Source organism: Capra hircus, chromosome 12 (genome assembly GCF_001704415.2).
Source record: "Capra hircus breed San Clemente chromosome 12, ASM170441v1, whole genome shotgun sequence".
NCBI classification, from domain to species: Eukaryota; Metazoa; Chordata; class Mammalia; order Artiodactyla; family Bovidae; genus Capra; species Capra hircus.
This window is the reverse complement of record NC_030819.1, coordinates 68,307,511-68,326,648: the sequence shown is the minus strand read 5'-3', so window position 1 is coordinate 68,326,648 and position 19,138 is coordinate 68,307,511. Positions and strand designations below refer to the sequence as shown.

The following is a 19,138-nucleotide window of genomic DNA, read 5'->3' as shown; positions in this document are numbered from 1 at the left end:
AATGCTGCAGGGAAATGTCCTTGATGCTAAATCTTTGAATCCATGATTACTTTCTTAAGATAACTTTCTACAAGTGAATTCCTTAAAGAATTAAATTTTTAAAGCTTTTATTACATATTATGCCAAACTGCCCCAACTGATTACACTAATTTGTGTTCTCCTCAGCAATTTAGGAGAATACCCATTATCCTGAGCCTGTACTATTTCTAAAAATAGATTTCCCTATTGACAACTGAAAAATTATACTTTATTTTCATTCTTAGTTTTCATTTGTTCATAAATCCATTAGGTCCATTTTTTTTCCATCAAACTGCTCATATTATCATTTTTTAAAAGAATTATATATTAACTATGGCAGAAAGTGAAGAGGAACTAAAAAGCCTCTTGATGAAAGTGAAAGAGGAGAATGAAAAAGTTGGCTTAAAGCTCAACATTCAGAAAACGAAGATCATGGCATCTGGTCCCATCACTTCTTGGGAAATAGATGGAGAAACAGTGGAAACAGTGTCAGACTTTATTTTTTTGGGCTCCATAATCACTGCAGATGGTGACTGCAGCCATGAAATTAAAAGACGCTTAGTCCTTGGAAGAAAAGTTATGACCAACCTAGACAGCATATTAAAAAGCAGAGATATTACTTTGCCAACAAAGGTCCATCTAGGCAAGGCTATGGTTTTTCCAGTGGTCATGTATGGATGTGAGCTGGACTGTGAAGAAAGCTGAGTGCTGAAGAATTGATGCTTTTGAACTGTAGTGTTGGAAAAGACTCTTGAGAGTCCCGTGGACTGCAAGGAGATCCAACCAGTCCATCCTAAAGGAGATCAGTCCTGGGTGTTCATTGGAAGGACTGATGCTAAAGCTGAAGCTCCAGTACTTTGGCTAGCTCATGTGAAGAGTTGACTCATTGGAAAAGACCCTGATGCTGGGAGGGATTGAGGGCAAGAGGAGAAGGGGACAACAGAGGATAAGATGACTGGATGGCATCACCAACTCGATGCACATGAGTTTGAGTAAACTCTGGGAGTTGGTGATGGACAAGGAGGCCTGGCGTGCTGCAATTCACGGGGTCACAAAGAGTCAGACATGACTGAGTGACTGAACTAAACTTGCTTCACTGTGTTTAAGATATTTTTTCCAGAGTGTCATTTACTTTCTATTTGTGTGTGTGTATGCGTGTATGTGTAAACATTTTAATTTTTTGAGATCAGATCTATCAATCCTTTCCTTCATGGTTTCTGCCCTTGAAGTTCATCCTAACTTTATATAAACATTCCCTTATATATTTTTTCTTTTAGTACTTTATTCAAATTAAATCTTTAAGCAGACTTTCTCTCAGCGTAAGGCGTGAAGTAGACAGCTATTTCTTCCAGAAGGTGAGCTTGTGGTAAGGATGCTTTTCTTACCTGAGCTTCATACTTCACAGCGGCCGACAGCAGCGCGATGGCATTCTCCTCGCAGATTCCCTGCTTGATAGTTTGTTGGCAGAGCTTTTTCAAACGATTTTCTCTATAAAATGTAGCCAAATCAAGCAACCCTGGTAGAAAGAGATGTTTATTAGGGAGTGATCTCAAGTATCCTGATTTAAGCTCACTCAACCCATCAGAGATTATTTTAAATACTGTGTTGGCCAGAACTTTCTGTTCAGATTTGTCTGTAACATCATATGGAAAACCCCAAACGAACTTTTTGGCTAACCCAATATAATATTAGCGAAGGGGTGTGGGAATTGAAGCTTAGGCTGACTCACACACTCTGAGTGTGCGACTCGATCTAAGGACACGGCTGCCCTGAGCAAACGCAGCACGCAAACAAGCAGCTGTGGGGAAAGGAGCAGCAAGGGAAAACGGCTCGAGTCTTCCGGTCGTCCGTGCCTCCCGCTGAAGCATCGGCAGCTTCTCCAGCAGCATTCACACGTGCTCCTTCAAACACGTGCTCAGGTCTTCTTCTCCTTCAGAAGTTACTCTTCAGTCTCGTGGCTGGACCGTTTTTCCTGACTTCTGAGTACTCGATTGCCCCAGAGTTCAATATTCAGACTCTTACTTCACTTATTTCCCTAAATGATTTCCAGCTGCACAGTTTTAATACTGTCTGGTAAAAACCTGAGGATTCTTGTTATTGTTATAGATATCTACTTTCAAATAATACAACATAGAGTGATTTAGATGTTTAAGTTGATTTTTAAGCTACTCCAAGGGATACCGTTGGAGAAGGAAATGGCAACCCACTCCAGTATTCTTGCCTGAAATCCCATGGACAGAGAAGCCTGGTGGGCCACAGCCCACAGGGTCGCAAAGAGTTGTACACGACTGAGCAACTGAACATGCACACAAGGGATACTACGAAAAGCACTCTAATCAAGAATGGTCAGTCAGGGGATTTCCCTGGTGACCCAGTGCCTAAGGCTCCAAGCTTCCACTGCAGCGGGCAAGGGTCCAATTCCAAGTCAGGGAACAAAGATCCAACATGCTGTGCAATGCAGCCAAAAAAAAAAAAAGAATGGTCAGTCAGTATTCGAAAGGCCCTTGTCTTTCATTATGGTTATTTAAGTCTCCGTTTGCGGATTTGTTAATTAGCATAACGTATGTCACTGGTGCAGTGAGTGGCACCCGAGTTATGTCACTCGGCTGGAGATACTGTGAGAGTCCCCTCCACCCCTGCATGAATGGGATCCACACCAGGGGCTCAGCAGTCCTACACCCTGGGAAGAGTGGAACACTTGCTAGGTCCAGTTCAGTCCTGGCTGCCACCTGATCAAAAGCCGGCTGAATCCTGACTTTAGACTGTTGTCAAGTTTACTTCAAGATAACCTTTTCACGGAAGGTACTGCATAGAGGGCCCAAAGGACACAGAGCCAGGATTTCTTCAACCTTACAGGAAGTTTTACACAACGTGGTAGATTTTAGTTGGAAACTTGCTTTCGTTGTAACCTGACAAATATTATCATAGAAGAAAGGCCTATGGCCCACTGGGGGAAACAAACTGAAATCTTTTGAAATCTTGAGAGCTGCGAATGACCTGATTGTTTCTGGTCGGTTCTCAACAACTCTCAGATTCACATTGACAGCTCCCCACACCCCAGGCACCAGACTCACATATGCGTGTGCTCACAGGTACTGCCTGGATCCTCCGCTCAGGAGGGCCCAGCTCTGCACCTGCTCCAGGCAGCCCCTCCCCACAGTGGCCAGGGAGCCACGTGCCTGCTCCTAGACCACACTTTGTGCACCCAGGACTCTGGCAAAGTGTGAAAGTGCTAGTCGCTCAGTCATGTCCGACTCTGCGCTCCTGTGGACTATAGCCCGCCAGGCTCCTCTGTCCATGGAATTCTCCAGGCAAGAATACTAGAGTGGGTAGCCATTGCCTGCTCCAGTGGATCTTCCTGACCCAGGGATCGAACCCGGGTCTCCTGCATTGCAAGCGGATTCTTTGCTGTCTGAGCCCCCAGGGACCCTGGGACTCCCTGCCTAATCAGCCCTGAGGCCACACACGCAAGTGTTTCCTCCCCTCGACCCTGTCACCAAGGTACAGACCCCCAGGGCCAGGGGTGGCCAGGGCAGGATGGACGGAGCATGGAGATGCAGGCTGCGTGCCCGTGCACCTCTTGTGGTGCGGGAGGCAGCCGGCACACAAAGACAGCAGACCCCAAGCAGGAGGCCAGGGGCCTGACCTTCCTGTGCAGCGGTGCCCTAGCACGGCATTCCAAGAGGCCTACCACCCTAAATTCCAGAGGAAACGCCACCCTGGCCTCTCAGTTCTTAATGAAGGTGTATTTTTCAAGGTATGAGGATTTAACACATTTTATCTGAAGCTTTTAGCTTGACACATAACTTTAAATTTTTAGACATGTGGTATGCAGGCCTCCTTTAGACTCTTGCCCAGGAGCCTATAGAAAACCTGCCACACAGATGTCTAAAAGGCAGCTCAAACTCCTTTGAGTTTTCAAACTCCAGAGCAAAACCTGGTGCTCTCCACACTCGGGCCAAACACCCTATCTTTCTCTTTCCCTCACACCCCACAACCAACCACCAACAGATTCTGTCAGCTTGCTATGTAAGATGTGTCCAGACCCTGATCTCTTTCAACACCTCCATGCTAGACCACCTTAACCCAGGGCACCACCACCTGACATCTCAACCATTACAGTGCCTGATCTTTTCACTCCTGGAGTTGAAGCTGCGGGTGCCTCCTCCCTCCATAAATGAATACACAAACCCATCCTCCTTTTCTCCCCAAATCCTAGACTATGTGGCTGAGCCATGGCCATCTAGAAGTGACCACTCCCTGCAACTTCCTATGCAGCTAATTAAGGCCTTGGTCATCTCTGGTCCCTGTTTTAAAAGAAGTGGGACTTCCTCAACAGACACCGGGGTCTGCCCCTGGCGCCTCGCCACTGTCCCTTCCTCCGCCCCGCTGTCTGCAGTGCAGATGTGGCCGTGGGCGTGAATCCAGGGGCCACACCTAAGGATGCCTTGCACTGTGTCCCTGGGTGACAGACAGAGAAACCACTTCGTTTAAGCCACTTCCTTTTTCCATTTTACTATTAAAGCAAAAACTAAATACGCAACCCCCATTGTCAAAATCTTCCAAGGCTGTTTATCACATCAAGACTAAAACTTGAGCCCTTCATCGTGACCTCCAAGGCGGCATCTGGTCTTGGCCAGACCCAGCTGCCTGGCCTCAGTTACCTCCACTGCCATCTCTCTCTCTCCTGGCCTCAGTTACCTCCACTGCCTTCTCTCTCTCTCTCTCTCTCCCCTCCTCCTCCTCTTCCACACGCTCTCCATGCTCCTCAGACCTTTACACTGTCTCTTGTTTAGCATGCTCTTTGCCTGGGTGTCTGCTTGCTTTCCCCTCGCTCTCTGCTCAGCACACTTCCTCACGGAGGCCTTCCCTGACCTCCTGACTGACCGCTTTGATTCCCTGTTAAGGGCTGGCCTCCCTTCCCTGAGCACCAGCTCCACAGGGCAGGGCTCGGTCTGTCTCCCTCACGGGTGCCGAGGGGAGCGTGGCACACCATGGGCCCTGGCCCTCCAGCACTGTGGGAGAAAGGAAGGAAAACTAGAAAACTACAGAAATCAGACTTCTGTTCACCCGAGGAAAATTAAATGCTGATCTGGTAAAAAGTGTTACTGGCTTTACAAATGTAAAATGAATACCGAATTTTAAAATTTGAGGGTTAAACTCTTTCTTTGGTTCCTTACAGAGGCAATTCTTTCATTCTTCTGTCCCACTAGCCAATGATACTGACAGCTATAACCTGAAACTGAGTAGGTTTTTCACCCTGTGCCCAAATGGATGCCCTGTGTTGCTTTCTTACCGTCAGTAACCCTGAAGTGCCGTGAGGCACTGGACCATGGCAATCTGTCCCAAAGAGACAGTCACAGTTATGGAGGCCAGCAGGGCTTCTTATTACATGCATCTTACCGTTTTTATAACGTAAATATCTTGAAGACAGCAGGTTGTGGAAACTAAAAAGTTGTGTACGTTGTCTAGCAATTCAGGAGAAATGGCACCCACCCCACAGTGCTGACGGGTTGATAATTCACCCATCTCTCATTTTATCCATCAAGCCAACCTTTGTATGAGGTGGGAAGAAGGAAAGAGAGTTTGGGTTCAGCACACAAAAACAGAACTAGTTTTGTGACTACCCTCACAGAGACTTCCTTTCAGGCTCTACACAAACCACCTTTTTGCCAAACTCTTGGTCAAATCCGGTGCGAATTACCTACTGCCTCCTCGGGGGACAGGCTGATGCTGTCCGTGTACAGGTACTCCAGGAAGGCTCGGTAAACAGGATACGAAAATTCACTCATTTCTACAATATCATCCTCATTGTCCTCCAATGAAGAGCGAAAATGCTCACACCTGAAGGAAGAAAGATGTCAGGTCCTGGCTTCTGGGCAAGAGCCGATAACCTTCCCGAGGAGCACGTGCTCGTAATGGTTAAAGAGGAAACAACTACCATGCAGAGAGGAAACACGCACGCCACACACCTTCATGTCCTGGCCTGGCCCCTCACTTCCTCTGCTGGCCAGAAGTCTGCAAACAGTGGTTTACTGGAGGAGGCTGCAAATGCTAGCCTGCTCTGGGGTGGCCGCCTCTGTGGCCCTCCCACCCCATGTCCACAGAGCAGCATTTATAGAAATCAGGTGGCTTTATTTTTTAAAATTCTGAGTAATTTTGTTTCTTCTCCTCCTGTTATGGGTTGAATTGAATCCCCAAATTCACAGACTGAAGTCCTAACCCCAGAATATGACTGTATTTAGAGAAGGGATCAAATTAAAAGGAGGTCATTAGGGTGGGCCCTAAACTGACATGACTGGTGTCCTTATAAAAAAAGGGGTTTGGACACAGGGAGAAAGCCATGTTAAGGCTGGAATTATGCTGCCATAAGCCAAGGAGGGCAAAACACTGGCAGCAAACCACCAGAAGGTGGGACGGAGGATGGAACAACCTGATTCATTCAACAAGATCTTGAATTTCCAGCCTCCAAAACCATAAGAGAATAAATTTCTGTTATTGAAACCAATCAGTCTACAGAACTTTGTTACAACAGCCCTAACAAACCACAACCTCCTCATTTTTATGAAAGTTTATGGACAACAGTAGAAGTGAGAAAATATTCCACAGCCTGGCCTTACTAAGAAGTGAACTTGAGACTGAAATACTATACTGTGTTTGTGATTCACTGCAGGAGGATCTGGACATCTGTTACACAACAACAAAATGAATTTCAAAATCATTAGGCTAGAAGAAAGAAGCCGGGCAGAGAAGAATACATACTGTATCACTACATTCACATCAACTTCTAGGAAATGCTAACTAATCTATACTGACAGAAAGAAGATCAGGGCTTGCCCCAGGGCTAGGGCCTGAGGGATCTTTGAGGGGGGCAATGCCAATGTTCTGTATCCTGGTGTGGAATGGTGGTTTCCAGAGAATATACGAATGTCAAAATGCCTCAGGTTGCACATTTTAAATGGATGCTCAAAAATTACCCATTAATAAAAGTGAACTTTTAAAAGTCTGCCTGTTAGTTTTACCCCAAACCTTGCTGCTCTTGTCTTTTTTCGAGGTCTAAACCTGCGGTATCCCACAGCTGATTAAGGAGAGTGACTCTCATGGGCTGCACTCAGCTCCTGGGCAGGGAGGTTCACTGAGGTCAAGCAGCCCCAACAAGGCTCAATAGATGTTCACCGCTGGCTGGATGGCTGCTCTCCAGCGCCAAGGCGAACAAGCTGTCTCCAGAGTCTCTGAGGAAGCCAACTGTGTCTGTCCCGCAGCCCACGCCAGCCGCTGCATACTAGGGCTTCTGTGGTCTCTTGTTTCACATATAATGTGTTTTCCCTGCTGTACTGTCTGCTCATAAGGGCGAAAAGAGCCTCACATTGTTTCAGAGCCACTGAAGTGCCTGACATAGGTCTTTGCAACTAGAAAATAATAAACATATTTATTTCAATTCTCAGATGATGCCTTACCTGATTTTGAGAAGGACTTTATGCACATAAATGTACTTTCCATCCACCAGAAATTTCAGGTCTGCAGTGTTGGGGTTGTCAAATTCCCTCTTCAGGGACTCGGCCACTGTGAGGTGGTCGTCGGGTTCTAAGGGAATGACACCAGTGTTTTCCAGTGAAAATGCAGGCCAAATATAGCATCGCTTTGCTCACACTCATGAAAATACCAATTTCCCAAAATAACTGACCAACTGAGCAGTGTGCTTTTTTCCCTAAGTACAGATTTCCCGCTGCTGCAATCGTTCTAAGAACCTCAGACACATCTGCTTGTAAATCTGGCAAAATAACCAAAGCCCCAAGCACCTCGCTAAATAAACATGTTGAAAGCCTGAGTAAATACACCCACTAAAAATAAAAGCCACGGTTTCCCAGTCACATCAAAAAGCCATCCGAAGTTCTCCGAATTTTAGTATGAGATTTCTAATACTTTTAAGGAAAATGAATTGGTCCGGTGAGTTTTCTTTCACAGGAACCTGTGAGAGGGAAATGAACTGCCTGATCCTGCATTTAACAAAAGTCCCCACTATTGAGAAACAACAGCCCCAGTCTTCTTCCTAGCTCTCAGGCCACCACCCGACAGACAGCAGTCACTCACCCACAGACAGGAGGCGCCACGTGACGGCGGGCGTGGCGAAGCAGGCGAACACGTCGTCGGTGGAGGAGAAGTGCGTGAGGTGCGGCAGGGTCACCGACTGGCCGCGGCACTGGCCCCACATGTACACGTGGCCGCCCTGCGTCTTGGCGGCCGACGTGTGCGCCGAGTGGCAGGCCGCAATCTCTATAATTCTAGGTTCACAAACACACACCAGGTAAACAGTCAACAGGAGAAGAAACAAGTCAATTTTTCCTTCCCTTAGCATTAACTGATGAAAAAAAACCAAACAAACTCTTCATTCAGCCTAAGCTTGTAAATTTTCAGGCACCAAACCATTATCTACATTTAAGCAATATCTCATTTAACCACTTATACATCATGAAGGTCTTCTTGTTACCACTTCTAGCCAGTAGGCCGATAAAAATATGGCACCTATTTTGAAACTGAAGTACAAGCCAGGAGAACAGACTAAAAGACCAAAAAAAAAAAAAAAGGTGATTTAATTTTTTCTTAAAACACTGCTTACTAAAGTAAATCAAAAAGATGTAGGGCATTTCCACCCAGGGCCAATAAATATTTTTATCAAAACTTCACCAATTTCAGGGTTCCATGGAGCATTCTATGGGGCACCCCAACTCACTCTGCAAGCAGTTAAGTGCAGTAGTTCAGATCACTGAATGATATCATCTAGAACCCCAGAGAGCAGTTTTCTGGGACCAAACATTATGTTAGACCTCACTTCAGTAAGTTCATGGCTGACAGGCAGATAGTTCTCAGAACACTTCCTAATGGAAACCACTGCTTTGTTGACTTCAAACTAACTGTCTTCTCTAAGACCAAGCCATGTCCACACAGACTTAAAATAATATTTTACCCCAAGTGAGGTGCCATTTTGATTCTGCCCTGGGCAAAGGTACCAGCATTCCCAGAACTTTAGGGTCATCTCTGACTTCTCCTCCCTCCTCACTTAGCACTTTCTTCAGAATATCCAGTTGGCAAAATAACAACAAATTCTTTCTTTGTAATATCTCCCACTTGTCAGAGCCTTATCAAGCATACCCCATACCCAGACCAGTCTCCGTCTTAGACTTTCTCTCTCTTCGGACCTAAATCGCACAATGCTGTCAAGTTAATGATTCTCTTGAAAAACCATTCTTATCATGTAAGAAACGAATTGCCAGTCTATGTCCAATGCAGGATACAGGATGCTTGGGGCTGGTGCACGGGGATGACCCAGAGAGATGTTATGGAGAGGGAGGTGGGAGGGCGGTTCATGTTTGGGAACGCATGTACACCCGTGGTGGATTCATGTCAATGTATGGCAAAACCAATACAATATTGTAAAGTAAAATAAAGTAAAAAAAAAAAAGAAAAACCATTCTCATGACTCCTTTCAAACCTATCACTGACTTCCCACAAGACAAAAATTCAGACGTGTTCTTAAGGCCTACTATAATTTGCCTACCGTCTATGGCCAGCTTTCTTTCATATCATCTTTGCCCACACACCCTCTGTTTGAACAAACAGAAAGTACTCACTGCCTCTCAATGTCACTATGCACAAAGTCCTCGGTCAGGAATGTTCTTTGATGGACCTCTTTATGGACCTCTCTTTTCCCTGATAACAAACGTGCCATGAAAAATGTAACTGGACTGGAACACAATCGTGAACTTCTGTGCTAAACTACCCAACACCAGAAAACCAAAATAACTTCATTCCTACATTCACTTTCGAAATGTTTACCATGGCCCTCCAAGAATGGGGAGCAGCCCCTGTCATTCATTTGAGGAGGCAGGATGCTGCTTCCACAGCTAGGGGTTAAAGATACAGAGAAGCTGCGAAGGCTGGCCCTCCCTGAGCATGGCTAGGGCGTTTACCTGGAACACCCAGTGCCACTAGGGAAGTCAGGGGTGGGGCTTGGGCTTGGCGGACAGCACCAGCTGCTACAGCAACGAGAAGGGAGAAAGTTTAGGGGAACCTTCAGGTCTGGGCTTGGGACTCCAGCACCTGCCAAAGTGCCCTGCCTTTGTCTAAGGTCATCCGTCCTTCGTCTGAAGGACATATGCTTCTTGCTTCATACCAAGAAGCAAACATGGAAGTTCAAATTGTCCAGTCAAACATGCAGTAGACGATAAACTGAGCTAAGGTTTACTGTCAGGAGGTCTGGCACTGTTGTTGTTTAGTCGCTAAGTCGTGTCTGACACTTTTGTGACCCCACAGACTAGCGTGCCACGCTCCTCTGTCCACGGGATTTTCCAGGCAAGAATACTGGAGTAGGTTGCCATTTCCTTCTCCAGGGCAATCTTCCTGACCTAGGGATAAAACCCATGTGTCTTGCATTGGCAGGTGAATTCTTTACTGCTGAACCTAGGAAGCCCAGGAGGTCTGGCGTACTGCATACTTTATTTTGTAGCCAGCCATTTTTACTGGAAAAATAAATTCCTATATGTTGAAAACAAATGGATTTGGTGTCACTTCAACAAAACTAGATCCACCACAACGGCATGGCTTAATGGCTAAGAGGTACTAGAACTGAAACGGCAGAGAGTGAGAAAGAGTGCAAAACAGAAAACAGTGAAGAGCAAAAATAAGGTAACTTGTGAAGAAGAAGAAGAGCAGAGAAGAAATCGTGACCATTACAAGATGCAGAGCAGTGTTTCTCGATTCTGGTTCTGTGAGGCCAACACACTACTAATTATTAACACCTCAAAAAGCTACAAAATTAACAAAAATGCAAGGCAAAGTGAGTTTTGAAATCAATTTAACTCAAAATATGTTTTTTTATGGAACTTTAAATGCTGGTAAATCAAAGTATTGAAAATTCAGAAAGGCTGGGAATGACTAAGTTAAAGAGAATCATTTTAACTATTAAAATCACTTCTCTGTGAACATAAAATGTCAGCATTCTTCATCATAAATAGGCTTCTGTGAAAAAAAATTTTTTTAATCAGGTTTTTCTTGGGTTGTTATTTGAGCAAATAAACCACATAACCAGATTTTCACTTTCCGCTTCTGGGAACACGCAACCAAGATCTGATGATCCATCCCGGCCCGAGTTCAACCCTGTTCTTTCTAATTAGCTCAGCCTCCCCACAACGAGCCCCAAGAGTCAGGAGTTCCTGAGAGGTAAGTCATAATGTTCCTGCAAAGCTTCAGTCACTGAAAAGGGCGGGGAGGTGCAGAACAAGTCCTAGCAAACCTAGAGGTTCCTCCCTTGCAATATTTGTGTGACAGAGAGCCCACAAGCTCAAAATCACCGCACGGAATTCAAGCACGGGAAACTGAGAAAAGCAGGAGCATCTCATTCAAAACACTCATCCTTGATATTCTAGCCAAAATCATGTTTAGGTGGACAACATCAAGTATGGATGTGTTTAGCAATTTCTACTTTGACCTATATAATTAAAAAAAAACAAATGTTTTTAAGTTGTGAAGATTTTTTAAAAAGAAAGGAACAGGTAACTCTCCAGTGCCAGGTATCTGGACACTCACGTAACCCCCATGCCTGCGTCTCCCGCTCTCTGGCTTTCTCCCACTGAGTCGCCTTATATTCTGTCCGTCCCAGGGTGACTACAGTGGGAAGACCCGACACTCGCTCTGAGCCCATCAGGACCCATGGCACGAGGTGGGGCAAATCACTGGTGGGCACATGGCAGCCGATTCCATGAGTCCAAGGACAGAGGAGTGCAAGTTTATATGAAGTGAGGCAGCATGAGAAAAATGGTAAAGCGCCATGCAGATATAGCTTGTTTTTATATCCATGCTAACTCTGGTCCTGTCACTTCTGTGCCATGCTGTCTAAATGCTAAATGTCCCGAGTGACTGGATTTGCTGGCCTGAGGCACTTTGTGATTATTCAAAGCCTCAAGACTATCTCTTCTCTTTTTACTGAGTGGCTCTGAACTACCTTTAAGAGAAATAAAAATGACATGGCTGCTTGCATCTGCTGTGTGCCTGTCAGCACAGGACCTTCATTATCTTCCCTCCTCCCCAGTTCTTTTTTGTTTTTTTTTCCTGCTTGAATGGTTCACTGCAGCAACTGGAAACCAGCACCTGGTCCTGGGCAGGCATGGGGCAGGGGGAGATCCCGATCACCTCCCATGGACCCCTCCCTGGTGTGATGCCAGGTATACTTCTGAGCTCAGCAGCACCCCGCCAGTGGCCCTCTAGGGCCCCTCAGCCATCAGGCTGCAGGAGGCCGATGCAGATGCAGGACAGGGGTGCCTGCTGTGATCCTGGGTGCCCACATACACGCCCCTCGGCCCTCGTCTGCTGCCAGTCTCTGTCTCTCTGTGTTGGTTAGTCACCAAGTCTAGTTTGACTCTTTTTGCAACCCTTACCCACCAGGCTCTTCTGTCCCGGGGATTGCCCAAGCAAGAATACTGGAGTGGCCTGCCATTTCCTTCTCCATCCTCCCCAGTTCTTAAGGAGTCTAGGGTCTTACTATAAGATCAGCGGGGGGCGGGGGGGGCGGGGAAGGGGGGTAGGGGGGGCGGGGAGGTCAATACTCAAATGAAAATCAAGGGACTGAAAATGACTGGTTCTTCATTTTCACTGTTAAATATTCCAACAGAAATACAGAAAAGAACTGCATACAAATGCAAAATAACTTATCCATATATTTAAAAATCAGATATTGTAGAAATTTATATGTACACTAAAAATGAAAGTAGCAATATTGATTTCTACAATGATTTCAACCCTGGTTTAATGAAAAGATAATGAAATGTTCATGTTCCATGCTTCTGTGTCAAGAAATGAAGAGTGAAAAGGCAGTGATAAGGCCATGTTTGAGAAGTTCAAGAGACCTTCAAAAATAGCAGGATAATTTGGAAAAAAAACCTCTGGGGTTATGTTAATCACTTATCACAACCTTGCAGTTCGATTCCTGGGTTGGTGGATCCTCTGTAGAAGGGACAGGCCACCCACTCCAGTATTCTTGGGCTTGCCGGGTGGCTCGGGTGGTAAAGAATCCACCTGCAACGCAGGAAACCTGGGTTTGATTCCTGGGTTGGGAAGATCCCCTGGAGCAGGGAACAGCTATCCACACTAATATTCTGGCCTGGAGAATTCCATGGACAGAGAGGCCTGGCAGGCTACAGTCCCATGGGGTTGCAAAGAGTCAGACACGCCTGAGCGACTTTCACTTCACTAACACCACCGTGCACACAAGTGCACAAGACCAAGTTTCCATTTTATAACCACTCTGCTCTTCCCCATAGTGACAGCCTAGGAGTTGAGGTCATGAGAACAGCCCTCTCCTTTCCAACTGGCAAATCTGATAAGCAGCTGGGTGAATGGTATTATACTCCCATCGGAGGTACTTTCATCTTCCTAAGCCATAGAAGACAGACCTCAAATGTTATCAACTCCTTAAGAACGTGAAATAGAGAACAATGGGAATGGGAGGAAAGGAAATTTCTGAGTGAGAAGAATAACGCCAAAGAGCTGTTGGAGGTTCAGTCATCATAGTTTGTATAGAGTAACTATTACAGGTATAGATGAAATATGGGTGACGAAAATAGAATATCTGACATACACTCAACCTTCCCCCAAATTCTAAAGCTAATTTTAAAAAGGATTGAATGGTTCTTGTTCAGGAATATTCTAATACTAGCAATAAATTGCCCATAATTCTGTATCATGCCTCAGTTTTGTTTAATCACTGAAGAACACTGAATTCATTTTGAAAATACGCATATTACCTGTCCTTTTCCACGACGACAGGGGTAGGGTAGGACTGGTTACTTTTATTGCCAGTGCCCAACTGGCCATAAGAATTTGCGCCCCAAGCATACACTTGACCTTCATCTGTTAATACCAGCGTGTGTGCATAGCCACAGGCAACCTGGAAAGAGAAAAACCAAACCCATTCAGGCTGCAAACAGAGAGAAACACGCTTTCCACAAGACAGGTTAAGAATCAAAAATGAAAAAGGGGAGACGGCAGCCAGAGAGGCAGGCATTGAAGTTAGCCAACACCCCCTAAGACGCAGCTTAGGTTCCCCGTGTGGTGAAAACTGCACGGAGATCAACATGAGTCCTGCAGTGCCAAGAGCCCAGTTTAGCCACCTTTGCCGTGGCACTCCTCATGCTCAGAGATCAAGGCATGTGAAAGGAATAAGAAGCAGATTCTTCTCTGTTTCAGGAATTACTGTCTCTTTTTATTATGAAAGTAAACATAAATGTGAAAAAGATACAAAAAAATATAATTATGAAAGTCATCTCAAGGTCAAGATTGTTTATTTATAAAAATATATAGAGATATTATGCATGAAAGCTTTTTTTAAAGTGATCATACTGTATAAGTAGTCCTGTATCTTTTACTTAACAGTGCATATAGCACTATTAAAATTCTTTGTAAGCATCATTTCTGTTAATATAGATTTAGTATCACTTATTTAACCATCAACTTACCGTCTGATTGGATAAATCATGCTACATCTATTATTTACCATTGTTTTCTTTTTCTCTCATCCTTTTTTTGTTTTGTAGCTCTAGGAACTATACCTTCTGTAAGTCACTGTCTCCTTGGTGCCTTAGGATATATGCCCTAAGAGCAGAATTACAGATCAAAGGGGGTGAATATTTTTAAGGCTCTTGATACATACTGCCAAAGTTTCCTTGGAAAAGACAATAAAAGTTTACATTCCAAGAGCTACATGTGAGAGTACATTGGAGATAAAAATTTTCTGATAAACATTACAACTAAATTCAGGAAAAGAACTTTAACCTCTACTTCAACTTTTCATCCTGCTAAGACGACTGCTTTTTTTTAGTACACTGGTATGTCTGCCACCGTAGGTTTAAAAACAGGCACACGTAAACCCAAGGGGACGTACCCGCTGGACACGAATGCCTTGGAGAGCTGCTACCCTGCAGGGGGTTGGCTGGTTGCCGCTGCTGCCGAGTCCCAGCTGCCCGTTTCCATTGTAGCCCCAGACAAAGACCTGAGAGAAAACGAGAGACGCGATGCCCACAAAAACCGAAAAACAGTCACGGTCTCTGTCGTGAGGTCAGCAGGACACTGAGAAGGTAGACGGGCTTTTTGAAGCGACCTGTGAAATGCCTTTCTTACCTCCCCGGTGTTCACCACTGCCATCGAGCACATCTGCCCACAGGCTATGTTCACAACCACTTTATTCTGTAAGCAGCCGGTGACTCTTCGCGGGATCGGCTGATTGGCTGTTGATCCAGACCCTACCTGCCCGGAGTTATTATAACCCCACGCAAATACCTATTTGAAAGAAGAGATCAGTAAATGAAACACGCTAATATACAGAGTGTCTCAAGTGGCACTTCTGGCCTCATCTTTGCCCTCTACTTGCTTGATATCCATAAATTCTCACAACATAGGCAAGGAAGTTTTCACAGGATGCATTCTCATAAAATATATTATTTTATAAAATTAGGTTATTGGCATTATCTACACAAACAGCAATAATTATAATCAAATGTCATATAATTCTTATAAAATATCTACTTTGCCTCAGCCATATTTTCTAGCATTTGGGGAATTTTTCTTTTGCAAATAACCCTCTTGAGCATAGCAATAGAGAAGTAACAATACATCCTTCAACATTTTGCAGCTATACAAATCCTTACCACATACAGGTACACATCATGATATAAACACCATGACTATGACCTGCTAACAAGAGAAAGATTAATGTGAGGTAGGTGGTTATTTTAATTAAATGATCATATTTCCATGTCTGCTATAGGAATCTATATAATCTTATTGAAACCTTATGATCAGTGAAATTTAGGCTGACTATTCTCACCTCTCCATCAGATGTTAGCACCAAAGAATGGTAAGACCCACAGGCCACTTCAATGACTTGCTTGTTTGACAGATTAGTAGAGATATGATAGGGAACTAGACCAGCATTAGTTGTCCCGTTGCCCAACTGACTGTAAGCATTATGACCCCAGGTAAAGACTTCTCCTTCTGAAAATAAAAAGAAACATAACCGACTTTCAAAACAACTACTCATTATATGAAAGTATATATATTACACACTTCCACAAATGGAAACTAAAAATTCACATGCGAAAGTTAATCAACTTCCCTATTCCACAAAATTCATTTTATAAAAGAAAACATTTGGAAAGTTAACCTACATTCTGCCTCAAAGCAACAAGATTAAATTTAAATGGATGCAATTAAAATAACTGGAAGATAGGTTTTTGATAAATAACAGAAAAAAGGCTACTGAGAGGGAAAAAAAAAAAACCCAGATTGAAATTCAAAAGACTATGAGTCTCTGAATCTTAATTTCCTGATTTATAAATGGTTACCAAGTTAATTTTTATAATCTTTATTATATTACTTATTGCACAGTACAATACATATTCAGGGCTTTGGGGGTAATCATAAGATTGTATTTCTTCATCTGGGTGGCAGAACATGGACGCATACTTTGTAATTATTTATAAAACTGTGTATATATATTTTATGAACTGTTTTGAATAAGGTATGTTTTAAAGACAATGTCTTATCAGTCTGAATGCATGAAAAAGCCATGAGAATATTCAAGTCCTTATACTACTGACACCAACTAGAGCCAGCAGTCATTGTTTAACATCAGAATCACAGAATGTTAAGAGTTAGAGGGGATCTTAGAATCTAGCTTTAATCTCTCTGTTTGTAGATCAAGAATCTCAAGTTCAAAATGTCCAGATCACTCTTGGTTCAGCATTCTATCGCAAAATAATTACACTTCTAAAGCAGGCTTACAGCACTGTCATTCTGACAACCAAAGTGCCAGTAACTGCTAGATTCCATCGGCTACCTTCTCTTATTCTGATATCCAGATATGTTCATATTTCATACAATCCAAAGCACAGACGAGTTCACAGGGTAGAGGCAGAAAGTCTTGCCCAATCAAAGAGTATGTTCTCAGTGTAAGGGGTGGTCCCAGTCTTGCTCCTCAACAAATGAAGCAACGGCTAAAATTCTACCCTGTGTTCCTAGGTTACCTGTTGTTGCAAGGACAATGTGTGGCCCACTCCCATAGCTGAGGCAGGCGATTTTTTTGCCAGTTAAAGAATCCAGTCTCCGAGGTTCAATGGTGCTCTGGACATCACCTAATCCCAAACAACCACAGCAGTTTGTGCCAAGCACAAAAATCTGTGGGGAAAAACCACCGTTAGCTCAAGCAGTTCTATTTCCGACAAACCTGTAATTACATTCAAATCAGACATAGTCCCCTTACAGGAAAACTGCTTCATTATTTAACAAATAAGGATCTACTCTGTGCATTTTTTTAAATCTTAATTCCTTAGTTCCCCCAAGATCTTCAATTTAGCAGATCCATTACTAAAAATGTAAGTGGCTGAATTTTTTTCTTCCACATTACCTCATCATTTACCGTAGTATACAGAAGCTCATTGCTGGCACTGCCAAAGACACAGGCCTGGCGAACTAACTGCAGCTCTGCCTCAGAACAAAGGGAGAAAATTGGCCACTTCCCCACATCTAACATCTTCAAAGACGACAGAGTAGCCTGGACTGGCTGAAAAAGAATTTTTTAAAAATTATTTTTAAAATGATTCATAGAAAACACATTTTCTCTGCCCTCTTCTGTTTAAGAGTGTGCACTGGTGTGAGGAGAAACAAACCCTATCTATTTTGGGGAATTGTCTTTACAGGTTCGACCACTTCGGACCGTTCTCACCATAACCAAGAGCCAGAGGCCCAGGATAGAATCAGATCTCACCTATTAATTTTCCTCAAAGACACTGGAACCATCTAAGGCTGAACTCTGGGGAGCTGAATGCCTGGCAAGCACTTTCAGTGGCAGTTACGTCTTAAATGTAGCTTTGGAAAATAGGCTGGGGGTAAAAGTAGGAAAGAAGAGGGAAGACTGCGGTTTCATTGGCTGCCTGAGTCTCAGCAAAAGCCCTTGGGAAAGGACAATGCCAAAGGTGACACCGAGGAAAACGTCCAGAAGTTTCACGGGTCAGTTCACGGGTCAGTTCTGACCATTCAGCTGGAGCAGTTGGTGGGTTCCCTCAGGCCCCCACTCAGATCTGGGGGCTGGTAGGAAGAAACACCCAGGAAGCATGTGCATATGCTTGCTATGACTGCTGTAACAAAGAACCACGAACTGAGGGGCTTAAACAACAGAACTTTATTTTCTCACAGTTCTGGAGGCTAAATTCAAAGTCAAGGTATCAGCTGGCTTGGCTCCTTCTAAGGGCTGTGAGGGGAAGATTATCAGGCCTCTCCCCCAGGCCTGCAGAGGGCTGACTCTTCCCATGTCTTTCACATCATCTTCCCCAAGTCTTTCTCTCTCTGTGTCTAAATTTCCCCCCTTTCAGAAAGACACCAGTCATACTGGGTTGGGTCGCCCTCATGACCTCCTCTTAACTAAATGATTTGCATCTGCAGTGACCCCATTTCCAAATAAGGTCACCTTCCAGAATAATGAGGTGTCTTAGTTCCTTTGGGCTGCTAAACCAAAATATCATAGAATGAGTGGCTTATAAACAACAAAAATTTGTATTTTACTGTTCTGGAGACTGGGAAGTCCAAGATCAAGGCACCAGCATGATTGTGTTCTGATGAAAGTGCCCTTCCTAGTTCAGAGCCCGTATATTCTATGTCCTCACGTGGTGGAAGGAGCTGGGGGGTCTCTCTGGAGCCCCTTTTATAAAGCATTAATTCCATTCATGAGGTTTTGCCCCTCATGACTTAAGCAACTTCTAAAGGCCCCACCTTCTAATATTAAAACCATTACCTTTGGGGGTTAGGATTTTAGCATATGAATTTGGGGGCATAAAATCAAACCCAGCACAGTATCCATTAAGGTTACAAGCAGCCACACTCCCCTAAGAGCATTCAATGTGGACATGATAAAGCTTCCTTAAAGAGAGCTTTTACGTATTTGCTATGTGGTAAGTCACTTCAGTCATGTCCGACACTGTGCGAGCCCATGGACTGTGGTCCTCCAGGCTCCTCTGTCCATGGGATTCCCCAGGCAAGAATACTGGAGTGGGTTGTCATGCCCTTCTCTACTTGTTAT

At 44.2% G+C, this 19,138-nt stretch overlaps 1 protein-coding gene across 10 annotated transcripts in view; it reads right to left on the bottom strand.

The window, feature by feature from the left end:
* Positions 1–19,138, bottom strand: part of RCBTB2 (RCC1 and BTB domain containing protein 2) — a 53,822-nt gene that overhangs the window by 5,194 nt on the left and 29,490 nt on the right. For 9 of the 10 annotated variants that reach the window (XM_005687449.3, XM_018056732.1, XM_018056729.1 and 6 more), the window contains 10 exons: positions 17,471–17,626; positions 17,091–17,241; positions 15,893–16,059; positions 15,187–15,345; positions 14,951–15,058; positions 13,815–13,957; positions 8,110–8,300; positions 7,476–7,602; positions 5,723–5,862; positions 1,404–1,534 (listed from right to left, as the gene is read on the bottom strand). In XM_005687449.3, coding sequence (XP_005687506.1) covers positions 1,404–1,534; positions 5,723–5,862; positions 7,476–7,602; positions 8,110–8,300; positions 13,815–13,957; positions 14,951–15,058; positions 15,187–15,345; positions 15,893–16,059; positions 17,091–17,241; positions 17,471–17,626 — 1,473 coding nt within the window. The remainder of the gene's footprint in view (positions 1–1,403; positions 1,535–5,722; positions 5,863–7,475; positions 7,603–8,109; positions 8,301–13,814; positions 13,958–14,950; positions 15,059–15,186; positions 15,346–15,892; positions 16,060–17,090; positions 17,242–17,470; positions 17,627–19,138) is intronic. The other variant, XM_018056731.1, reaches the window with a different exon arrangement.